General features: G+C 42.0%; 1 protein-coding gene across 1 annotated transcript in view; it reads right to left on the bottom strand.

Moving 5' to 3' along the window:
* The window catches only part of LUZP2 (leucine zipper protein 2), a 1,349,153-nt gene that overhangs the window by 294,887 nt on the left and 1,041,396 nt on the right, over positions 1–12,870 (bottom strand). Inside the window, 1 exon segment of the mRNA XM_053689315.1 lies at positions 12,328–12,402. Coding sequence (XP_053545290.1) covers positions 12,328–12,402 — 75 coding nt within the window.

The raw sequence follows: 12,870 nt of genomic DNA, 5'->3' as shown, positions 1-12,870 counted from the left end.
AGCTTGTAAGTAAAACTTTAAAGCACGAACCAAGTCCAGATTGTGTAATAGACGTTCCTTCTTTGAAGAAGGATTAGGACACAAGGATGGAACAACAATCTCTTGATTGATATTCTTGTTAGATACCACCTTAGGTAAAAACCCAGGTTTGGTACGCAGGACTACCTTATCCGTATGGAAGATCAGATAAGGAGAATCACATTGTAAAGCAGATAACTCGGAGACTCTACGAGCCGAGGAAATAGCTACCAAAAAAAGAACTTTCCAAGACAAAAGTTTGATATCTATGGAATGAAGAGGTTCAAACGGAACTCCTTGAAGAACCTTAAGAACCAAATTTAAGCTCCATGGGGAAGCAACAGGTTTAAACACAGGTTTGATTCTAACCAAAGCCTGACAAAATGCCTGAACGTCTGGAACATCTGCCAGACGCTTGTGCAAAAGAATAGACAGAGCAGAAATCTGTCCTTTAAAGGAACTAGCTGACAATCCTTTTTCCAAACCATCTTGGAGAAAAGATAATATCCTGGGAATCCTGACCTTATCCATGAGTAACCCTTGGATTCACACCAATAAAGATATTTACGCCATATTTTATGGTAAATTTTCCTGGTGACAGGCTTTCGTGCCTGTATTAAGGTATCAATGACTGACTCAGAGAAGCCACACTTTGATAAAATCAAGCGTTCAATCTCCAGGCAGTCAGTCTCAGAGAAATTAGATTTGGATGGTTGAAAGGACCCTGAAGTAGAAGGTCCTGTCTCAGAGGCAGAGTCCATAGTGGAAAGGATGACATGTCCACCAGATCTGCATACCAGGTCCTGCGTGGCCACGCAGGTGCTATCAAAATCACTGATGCTCTCTCCTGCTTGACCTTGGCAATCAGTCGTTTGAAGAAGGATTAGGACACAAGGATGGAACAACAATCTCTTGATTGATATTCTTTTTAGATACCACCTTAGGTAAAAACCCAGGTTTGGTACGCAGGACTACCTTATCCGTATGGAAGATCAGATAAGGAGAATCACATTGTAAAGCAGATAACTCGGAGACTCTACGAGCCGAGGAAATAGCTACCAAAAAAAGAACTTTCCAAGACAAAAGTTTGATATCTATGGAATGAAGAGGTTCAAACAGAACTCCTTGAAGAACCTTAAGAACCAAATTTAAGCTCCATGGGGAAGCAACAGGTTTAAACACAGGTTTGATTCTAACCAAAGCCTGACAAAATGCCTGAACGTCTGGAACATCTGCCAGACGCTTGTGCAAAAGAATAGACAGAGCAGAAATCTGTCCTTTAAAGGAACTAGCTGACAATCCTTTTTCCAAACCATCTTGGAGAAAAGATAATATCCTGGGAATCCTGACCTTATCCATGAGTAACCCTTGGATTCACACCAATAAAGATATTTACGCCATATTTTATGGTAAATTTTCCTGGTGACAGGCTTTCGTGCCTGTATTAAGGTATCAATGACTGACTCAGAGAAGCCACGCTTTGATAAAATCAAGCGTTCAATCTCCAGGCAGTCAGTCTCAGAGAAATTAGATTTGGATGGTTGAAAGGACCCTGAAGTAGAAGGTCCTGTCTCAGAGGCAGAGTCCATAGTGGAAAGGATGACATGTCCACCAGATCTGCATACCAGGTCCTGCGTGGCCACGCAGGCGCTATCAAAATCACCGATGCTCTCTCCTGCTTGACCTTGGCAATCAGTCGAGGGAGCAGAGGAAACGGTGGAAACACATAAGCCAGGTTGAAAGACCAGGGCGCTGCTAGAGCATCTATCAGCGTTGCCTTGGGATCCCTGGACCTGGATCCGTAACAAGGAAGCTTGGCGTTCTGGCGAGACGTCATGAGATCCAGTTCTGGTTTGCCCCAATGATGAATCAATTGTGCAAACACCTCCGGATGGAGTTCCCACTCTCCCGGATGAAAAATCCGCCTCCCAGTTCTCTACACCTGGGATATGGATAGCTGATAGGTGGCAAGAGTGAGTCTCTGCCCAGAGAATTATCTTTGAGACTTCTAACATCACTAGGGAACTTCTTGTTCCCCCTTGATGGTTGATGTAAGCCACAGTCGTGATGTTGTCCGACTGAAATCTGATGTACCTCAGAGTTGCTAACTGAGGCCAAGCCTGAAGAGCATTGAATATCGCTCTCAGTTCCAGAATATTTATTGGAAGGAGTGTCTCCTCCTGAGTCCACGATCCCTGAGCCTTCAGGGAGTTCCAGACTGCACCCCAACCTAGAAGGCTGGCATCTGTCGTTACAATTGTCCAATCTGTCCTGCGAAAGGTCATACCTTTGGACAGATGGACCCGAGATAGCCACCAGAAAAGAGAATCCCTGGTCTCTTGATCCAGATTTAGTAGAGGGGACAAATCTGTGTAATCCCTGTTCCACTGACTGAGCATGCATAGTTGCAGCGGTCTGAGATGTAGGCGTGCAAACGGCACTATGTCCATTGCCGCTACCATTAAGCCGATTACTTCCATGCACTGAGCCACCGAAGGGCGCGGAATGGAATGAAGAACACGGCAGGAATTTAGAAGCTTTGATAACCTGGACTCCGTCAGGTAAATTTTCATTTCTACAGAATCTATCAGAGTCCCTAGGGAGGAAACTCTTGTGAGTGGAGATAGAGAACTCTTTTCCTTGTTCACTATCCACCCATGCGATCTCAGAAATGCCAGTACTACGTCCGTATGAGACTTGGCAATTTGAAAGTTTGACGCCTGTATCAGGATGTCATTTAAATAAGGGGCCACTGCTATGTCCCACGGCCTTAGGACCGCCAGAAGCGACCCCAGAACCTTTGTAAAGATTCTTCGGGCTGTAACTAATCCAAAGGGAAGAGCTACAAACTGGTAATGCCTGTCTAGAAAGGCAAACCTGAGAAACCGATGATGATCTTTGTGTATCGGAATGTGAAGATAAGCATCCTTTAAATCCACTGTAGTCATATATTGACCCTCCTGGATCATAGGTAGGATGGTACGAATAGTTTCCATCTTGAATGATGGAACTCTGAGGAATTTGTTTAAGATCTTTAGATCCAAAATTGGTCTGAAGGTTCCTCTTTTTTGGGAACCACAAACAGATTTGATCACTCCCATAACTAGGAGGTCTCGTACACAGTGTAAGAATGCCTCTCTCTTTATCTGGTTTGCAGATAATTGTGAAAGGTGAAATCTCCCTTTTGGGGGGGAAGCTTTGAAGTCCAGAAGATATCCCTGGGATATAATTTCCAACGCCCAGGGATCCTGGACATCTCTTGCCCACGCCTGGGCGAAGAGTGAAAGTCTGCCCCCTACTAGATCCGTTACCGGATAGGGGTCCGTTCCTTCATGCTGTCTTAGAGGCGGCAGCAGGCTTTTTGGCCTGCTTACCTTTGTTCAAGGTCTGGTTTGGTCTCCAGACCGTCTTGGACTGAGCAAAAGTTCCCTCTTGTTTTGCATTAGAGGAAGTTGGTGCCGCACCTGCCTTGAAGTTTCGAAAGGCATGAAAATTAGACTGTTTGGCCCTTGATTTGGACCTGTCCTGAGGAAGGGCATGACCTTTTCCTCCAGTGATATCAGCAATAATCTCCTTCAAACCAGGCCCGAGTAGGGTCTGCCCCTTGAAGGGAATGTTAAGTAGCTTAGATTTTGAAGTCACGTCAGCTGACCATGATTTAAGCCATAGCACCCTGCGCGCTTGTATAGCAAAACCAGAATTCTTAGCCGTTAGTTTAGTCAAATGAACAATGGCATCAGAAACAAAAGAATTGGATAGCTTAAGTGCTCTAAGGTTGCCAAGTATGTCATCCAATGGAGTCGCTACCTGGCTGTAAAGCCTCTTCTAGAGACTCAAACCAGAACGCCGCAGCAGCAGTGACAGGAGCAATGCATGCAAGGGGCTGTAGGATAAAACCTTGTTGAATAAACATTTTCTTAAGGTAACCTTCTATTTTTTTATCTATTGGATCTAAAAAAGCACAACTGTCCACGACAGGGATAGTAGTACGCTTTGCTAGAGTAGAAACTGCTCCCTCCACCTTAGGGACTGTCTGCCATAAGTCCCGTGTGGTGGCGTCTATTGGAAACATTTTTCTAAAAATAGGAGGGGGAGAGAACGGCAAACCTGGTTTATCCCATTCCTTATTAATAATTTCTGTAAACCTTTTAGGTATTGGAAAAACATCAGTACACACCGGCACTGCATAGTATTTATCCAGTCTACTCAATTTCTCTGGCACTGCAATTGTATCACAGTCATTCAGAGCAGCTAAAACCTCCCTGAGCAACACGCGGAGGTGTTCAAGCTTAAATTTAAATGTAGAAATATCAGAATCAGGCATCTTTCCTGAGTCAGAAAAATCACCCACAGACTGAAGCTCTCCTTCCTCAGCTTCTGCATATTGTGAGGCAGTATCAGACATGGTTCTTAAAGCGTCAGTATGCTCTGCATTTCGTCTAACCCCAGAGCTATCTCGCTTACCTCTAAATTCAGGTAGTCTGGCTAATACCGCTGACAGTGTATTATCCATGACTGCCGCCATGTCTTGTAAAGTAATCGCTATGGGCGCCCTAGATGTACTTGGCGCCATTTGAGCGTGAGTCAAAGGATCTGACACGTGGGGAGAGTTAGTCGGCATAACTTCCCCCTCATCAGATTCCTCTGGTGATAATTTTTTTAAACACAAAATATGATCTTTATTGCTTAAAGTGAAATCAGTACATTTGGTACACATTCTAAGAGGGGGTTCCACCATGGCTTTTAAACATAATGAACAAGGAGTTTCCTCTATGTCAGACATGTTTGTACAGACTAGCAATGAGACTAGCAAGCTTGGAAAACACTTTAAATCAAATTAACAAGCAAATATAAAAAACGGTACTGTGCCTTTAAGAGAAACAAATTTTGTCAAAATTTGAAAAACAGTGAAAAAAGGCAGTAAATCAAACGACATTTTTACAGTGTATGTAATAAGCTAACAGAGCATTGCACCCGCTTGCAAATGGATGATTAACCCCTTAGTTCAAAAAACGGATCAAAAAAACGATATAGACGTTTTTTAACAGTCACAACAAACTGCCACAGCTCTGCTGTGGCCCTACCTTCCCCAATAAACGACTTTGGAAAGCCTTTGAGCCCTTTAGAGATGTCCTATAGCATTCAGGGGACTTCTGAGGGAAGCTGGATGTCTCAGTCTGTAATTTTAACTGCGCAAAAAAGCGCTAAAATAGGCCCCTCCCACTCATACTACAACAGTGGAAAGCCTCAGGAAAGTTTCGAGGCAAAATTTAAGCCAGCCATGTGGAAAAAACTAGGCCCCAATAAAGTTTTATCACCAAAGCATATATAAAAACGATTAAACATGCCAGCAAACGTTTTATATTGCAATTTTATAAGGGTATTACCCCTGAGAGTAAGCATGATACCAGTCGCTATTAAATCACTGTATTCAGGCTTAACTTACATTAATCCGGTATCAGCATCATTTTCTAGCATTTTCCATTTCTAGAAAAAATTGTAACTGCACACACCTCATAGCAGAGTAACCTGCACGCCATTCTCCCGCTGAAGTTACCTCTCTCCTCAGACATATGTGAGAACAGCAATGGATCTTAGTTACAACCTGCTAAGATCATAGAAACCTCAGGCAGATTCTTCTTCTATTTACTGCCTGGGATAAAATAGTACAACTCCGGTACCATTTAAAATAACAAACTTTTGATTGAAGATAAAAAACTAACTATATTTCACCACTCTCTCTTACTACCTCCATGCGTGTTGAGAGTTGCAAGAGAATGACTGGGTATGGCAGTTAGGGGAGGAGCTATATAACAGCTCTGCTGTGGGTGTCCTCTTGCAACTTCCTGTTGGGAATGAGAATATCCCACAAGTAATGGATGATCCGTGGACTGGATACACCTTACAAGAGAAAAGTAGTGTACATTTAAAAAAAAACCCAACAACTTTTTTTAATTTGAAATAATAGCAGTCAGTTTCCTTCACACGTGTGCGTTTCAGGTCCTGCCAGGGCACAGTGTGACACCAGTACAAGTCATATCTGCTAAAACAGTAGTGTACATTTAAAAAAAAAAAAAAAAAAAAAATTTAATTTGAAATAATAGCAGTCAGTTTCCTTCACACGTGTGCGTTTCAGGTCCTGCCAGGGCACAGTGTGACACCAGTGCAAGTCATATCTGCTAAAACAGTAGTGTACATTTAAAAAAAAAAAAAAACAAACATTTTTTACTGTGAAATAATAGCAGTCAGTTTCCTTCACACGTGTGCATTCCAGGTCCTGCCAGGGCACAGTGTCACACCAGTGCAAGTTATATCTGCTAAAACAGTAGTGTACATTTAAAAAAAAAACTTTTTTATTGTGAAATAATAGCAGTCAGTTTCCCTCACACGTGTGCACTCCAGGTCCTGCCAGGGCACAGTGTCACACCAGTGCAAGTCATATCTACTAAAACAGTAGTGTACATACATTTAAAAAAAACAAAAACCTTTTTTTACTGTGAAATAATAGCAGTCAGTTTCCCTCACACGTGTGCGTTCCAGGTCCTGCCAGGGCACAGTGTCACACCAGTGCAAGTCATATCTGCTAAAACAGTAGTGTACATACATTTAAAAAAAAAAACAACCCTTTTTTATTGTGAAATAATAGCAGTCAGTTTCCCTCACACGTGTGCGCTCCAGGTCCTGACAGGGCACAGTGTCACACCAGTGCAAGTCATATCTACTAAAAAAGTAGTGTACATACATTTAAAAAAACAAACAAACTTTTTTTACTGTGAAATAATAGCAGTCAGTTTCCCTCACACGTGTGCGTTCCAGGTCCTGCCAGGGCACAGTGTCACACCAGTGCAAGTCATATCTGCTAAAACAGTAGTGTACATTTAAAAAAAAAAAAAAACCTTACACTACCTGAACGATACAACATCATACGTGATGTTTTAAAGCACGTTATTCCAAACAATTTAGGAATGTTAGGTGATTTATGCCCTTTATGGATTAAAACCAGACTCTGCATCAAGTATGTAATTTTCCATGGGAGTTTGCCATGGATCCACCTCCGGCATACCACAGTCCAGGTGTTAGTCCCCTTGAAACAACTTTTCCATCACTTTTGTGGCCAGAAAGAGTCCCTGTGGGTTTTAAAATTCGCCTGCCTATTGAAGTCTATGGCGGTTCACCCGGTTCGCCGGTTTGTGAACTTTCGTGGAAGTTCGCATTTGCCGTTCGCGAACGCAAAATTTTAGGTTCGCGACATCACTATTGTATAATAGAGCGACACTGAAGAGACTGAAATTCAATGACGCTAGCAGGGGTGTCAATCAACCCGATCGTATTCAATCGGCTTGATTTCTGTCCGCCGCCTCAGAGCAGGTGGACAAGATATGGAGAAGCGGTCTTTAGACTGCTGCTTCATAACTTCTGTTTCTGGCGAGCCTGAAAGATTGCCAGAAACAAGGGGCCTCAAGCTCCATACAGAGCTTGATAAATATGCCCCCTAGGGGGGTAGTTATCAAGCCGTCAACCTCAAATACGCTGCGTATTCCGCAGCGTATTTGTGGCGAGGCTGATACGCCTTAGTTATCAAAGGCTCGAGACCGGCAAAAGTAGAATTTTGTGACGTCAGCTTCGATCCGCCGGACTCAGTCCGACACAGATCGATTCTTACGTCACTCCAGATGTTCCGCACACAAGTGCGGCACATTCTCACTACTTTTGCTAGCTATCAAAAAACTAGCAGGTACGCTCGGCACTTTTACGGCCCAGCGTACCTGGTTTTCAAAGCGCCAGCCTGGAGGCGGCGGATCCCATAGGAATCAATGGGAGTCTGACCATAGCGAAAGTACAAGTTCGCTGCTGACAGACATCCCATTGATTTCTATGGGAGCTGTCTACACCTAACACCCTAACATGTACCCCGAGTCTAAACACCACTAATCTGACCCCCCCTACACCGCCGCAACTAAATAAAGTTATTACCCCCTAAACCGCCGCTCCCGGAGCCCACCGCAAGCTACTCTATACATATTAACCCCTAAACCGCCGCTCCCGGAGCCCACCGCAACTATAATAAATGTATTAACCCCTAACCCGCCGCTCCCTGAACCCGCCGCAACCTATATTAAATGTATTAACCCCTATCCTGCCCCCCCTACACCGTCGCCACCTATAATACATTTATTAACCCCTAATCTGCCCCCCCTACACCGCCAGCCAATAGAATGCGAGCTCAATCTGATTGGCTGATTCCATCAGCCAATCAGATTTTCCTACCTTAATTCCGATTGGCTGATAGAATCCTATCAGCCAATCGGAATTGAGGGGACGCCATCTTGGATGACGTCCCTTAAAGGAGCCGTCATTCGTCGTAGTCCGTCGGTGAAGAAGGTGGTTCCGCGTCGGCGGAAGGAAGATTGAAGACCCGGCTTGGAAGATGACTTCGCCCGGATAGAAGACCTCTTCAGCGCCTCTTTGAAGATGACATCGGCCGGATCGAAGACTTCTTCAGCGCCGCCTGGATGATGACTTCATCGGATGGAAGATTTCTTCAGCGCCGCTTGGAGGATTAACTTCTTCCGCTCCGGATGTCCTCTTCAGTTCCATCGGTGGCTCGGCTGAGTGAAGACGACTCAAGGTAGGATGATCTTCAGGGGATTAGTGTTAGGTTTTTGTAAGGGGGGTTTGGGTTAGATTAGGGGTATGTGGGTGGTGGGTTTTAATGTTGGGGGGGGGTTGTATTTTTATTTTACAGGCAAAAGAGCTGAACTTTTTGGGGCATGCCCCCACAAATGGCCCTTTTAAGGGCTGGTAAGGTAAAAGAGCTTTGAAATTTATGTAATTTAGAATAGGGTAGGGATTTTTTTTATTTTGGGGGGGTTTGTTATTTTATTAGGGGGCTTAGATTAGGTGTACGTAGCTTAAAATTGTTGTAATATTTTTAACATGTTTGTAACTTAATTTTTTATTTTTTGTAACTTAGCTTTTTTTATTTTTTGTACTTTAGTTAGTTTATGTAATTGTATTTCATTGTAGTTCTTTGTAGGTAGTTTATTTAGTTAATTTAATGATAGTGTAGTATTAGGTTTAATTGTAACTTAAGTTAGGATTTATTTTACAGGTAATTTTGTATTTCTTTTAGCTAGGTAGTTATTAAATAGTTAATAACTATTTAATAAGTATTCTAACTAGCTAAAATAAATACAAAGTTACCTGTAAAATAAATATAAATCCTAAGATAGCTATAATATAATTATTAATTACATTGTAGCTATCTTAGGGTTTATTTTACAGGTAAGTATTTATTTTTAAATAGGAATAATTTATTAAAGTATAGTGTAGTGTTAGGTGTAATTGTAACTTAGGTTAGGATTTATTTCACAGGTACATTTCTCTTTATTTTAGCTAGGTAAGCTATTAAATAGTTAATAACTATTTAATAGTTATTGTACATGGTTAAAATAAATTGAAAGGTACCTGTAAAATAAATATAAATCCTAAGATAGCTAGAATATAATTATTATTTATATTGTAGCTATATTAGGGTTTATTTTATAAGTAAGTATTTAGTTTTAAATAGGATTCATTTAGTTAATAAGAGTTAATTTATTTAGATTTATTTAATTAATATTTAAGTTAGGGGGGCGTTAGGGTTAGGGTTAGACTTAGGTTTAGGGGTTAATCATTTTATTACAGTGGCGGCGGCGTAGTGGGGGGCAGGATAGGGGTTAATAAATTTATTATAGGTTGCGGCGGGTTCATGGAGCGGCGGTTTAGGGGTTAAACTATTTATTTAGTTGCGGAGAGGTGCGGGATCAGCAGGATAGGGGTTAATAATTTTATAATAGAGGGCGACGGTATAGGGGGGGCAGGATAGGGGTTACTAGGTATAATGTAGGTGGCAGCGGTGTCCGGGAGCGGCGGTTTAGGGGTTAATACATTTATAAGACTTGCGGCAGGGTCTAGGAGCGGCGGTTTAGGGGTTAGTAACTTTATTTAGTTGCGGGGGCCTCCGGGGGCGCCGGTATAGGGGGCAGAACAGTGCAGTTTAGTGTGAGTGCTTAGTGACAGGCTAGCAATAAAGCTGGGAAAAAGCCGAAGGGCAGCGAGATCGGATGAGTGATAACTGTCACAGTCCGCTGCTCATCGCCCCGCGGCTTTTTGACAGCTTTATTTGATAACTTAGGCGAACGTATTCAAGGTCCGCGGCGGCGAAGGTAGGCGAGCTTAGGCGGACGTATTGGGCCGGCGAAGCCAGAAAAGTAGACGGCTTGATAAGTAGCCCCCCTAGTCTCAACATTCATAATGTGCCTGCCCACTGCCAAAGAGAATCCTGTATAAAGGATTTTAAAAATGTCCCCATCTACTTCATATGAAATATTCTTCTGAAGTTCAAGTCTCCAAGACCTAGAAGACAAAATAACTTATCTGCAGTCGAGCTGTCCGGCAGAAAGACAGCTCACAAGGCTTGAAAGGAAACATACTCCTTACAGAGACCTGTAGAAAAAGAAAGAACAGAATAACCAACTCTGGCTTTCTGTACCATGGGCAGCAATGTGTTAGGAAACAAAGCAAGAACTACCTCACAGCTTCCTAACTGCTTAAAAGCCACCACTACTTTATTGAAGAGATTGATGTGGACTCTTTTAATCCCAAATCCTTGCTTGCAGGGAAAAGTACCCAAAAAGGAATCAATTTATTCAGACACCAAACTTCACCTCCTCCATTGACATTGACAGAGGCAAAGAGAAAGACTGGGGATTATGGGTAGGGGAGTGACACTTAACAGCTTTGCTGTGGTGCTCTTTGCCCCCTCCTTCTGGCCAGGAGTGATATTCCCACTAGTAATTGAATGACGTCATGGACTCTCCATATCTTAGGAAAGAAAATGCTTAGAAATTAAAATGCACCAATGCACATTTCATTTTTGACCTTTCTATCCCTTTAATTGCAATAAAAAAATGAACTATTTGATGATTGGATTTTAGCTGTAATCCATTTTAATGGCTTAAATGTGTGATTTGAAATTATAGCATTTATCAAGTTAAATGTAAATGCATAAAGACGTTAACACATATTGTGAGAACTGTTTAGTATTGACACTGAAAAGATGCCATGGGGCCGATTTATCAATATGCATACATTGTTGGCATTTATCATTGCACAAGCAGTTCTGGTAAATTGCTTGTGTAATGCCGCCCTCTGCAGATTTGCGGCCAATCGGCCACTAGCAGGGGGTGTCAATCAACTCGATCGTATGCAATTGGGCAGATTGATGTCTGCAGCTTCAGAGGCGGCAGATGAGTTAAAGAGCAGCGGCCACTGCTTCTTAACTTCTGTTTCCGGTGAGCCTGAAGGCTCATGCGGAAACAGGGGTATACGGCCCCATTCAGGACATGATAAATCGGCCCACAAGAATGGTTTTTAAGGTTGCTGAATAAAAAACCCAAATGACTTACAAATCATGAAGACAGATGTTGATAGTGATTTGTGACTGATTACAATTCGGCCACCATATTCTCTTGATGCAAAGTTCTGGTGAATTTGAAAACCACAAACTACCTTATTTTCTAATCATTTCTAATTGATTGAAACAGCTGCAAATTGCAAAAGGTTTTGCACTTTTCTTCTAATGGATTGGAATAGACCATTAAACTTGATTGCTTAACCAATCAAAAGTAATATATCAATTTAAGATTAAACACATAGAGCTAGATTACAAGTGGCGCACATTTTTGCGTGCTTTTCGGGTTGCGTTCGTATTAAAAGTTTTAAAAAATGTATTTTTTTTGCGCTATCATTAACCCAAATAGCATGAAAAAACAAACTTAATTTTCTGTGTGCATGTATTCTCCCAATGGGGCCCATTTATCAAGCTCTGAACGGAGCTTGTGGGCCCGTGTTTCTGGCGACTCTTCAAACTTGCCAGAAACACCAGTTATGGAGAAGCGGTCTCAAGACCGCTGCTCCATAACTCTGTCAGCCTGCTCTGATGAGGCGGGCAGGAATCGCCGGAAATCAACCCGAATGAGTACGATCGGGTTGATTGACACCTCCCTGCTGGCGGCCTAGATACCTAGATATGCTATTAAAATTAATACCAAGATAAGAAAGTAAATCTGTCTGTAGAAGTAAATTTAAAAGCCTCTAAAATTGTATGCTCTATCTGAACCATAATGGTTTAATTTTGACTCTAATATCCCTTAAAGCACAAACATCTGGAGTGGAGCACAGTGAATATCAATACCTGTTGTGACATATGGCTCATATATAAGTAAATAACATTCTTTAAACTAGTTTCCACATAGGGGCACTTACTTTATCCAGGGATGCTTTTTCCATGTCTTCCTTTGCCACTGTTAATTTTTGCTCCAGTTCAGTGAGTTGCTGAGCCTGTAAAATAGAATTGTGATATAGCTTCAGATTCCAGCCACATATTTCTGGAGAATGATGATGATGAGCGTAAATGAGCCCAAAGTGTGCTTGGTTATTACATATACTGCTTTGAAACTGTAACACACTGGTGTAAAACAAATGCCAATCTAATCACAAACTAGTTTGCCCATTTATAATGTACTGTTTAATTGGCTTATTATGGACTCACAGATGGTGATTCAACATCAAGCTTATCTTATTCTCTAGGACACCTATTAAAATGATTTGTGCTGTCATAATCTGGCTAATGTTTAGCATTTTAAAAGGGATATACACAGAATGGCAAGGGAATGCACCTGCAAGGCATTACAGTGACTGAATCATTAGGCGGCTTTTAATTGTTCCCCTTGCTTTAGCCAATGAATCATAATTTAAAGGAACATCAAGCCCAATTTTTTTCATGATTCAGGTAGAGCTTGTCTTTTA

This window comes from Bombina bombina, chromosome 7 (genome assembly GCF_027579735.1).
Source record: "Bombina bombina isolate aBomBom1 chromosome 7, aBomBom1.pri, whole genome shotgun sequence".
In the NCBI taxonomy this organism is placed as follows: Eukaryota; Metazoa; Chordata; class Amphibia; order Anura; family Bombinatoridae; genus Bombina; species Bombina bombina.
Note: the sequence above shows the minus strand (reverse complement) of the source record. Positions and strands in the feature narration are given on the sequence as shown.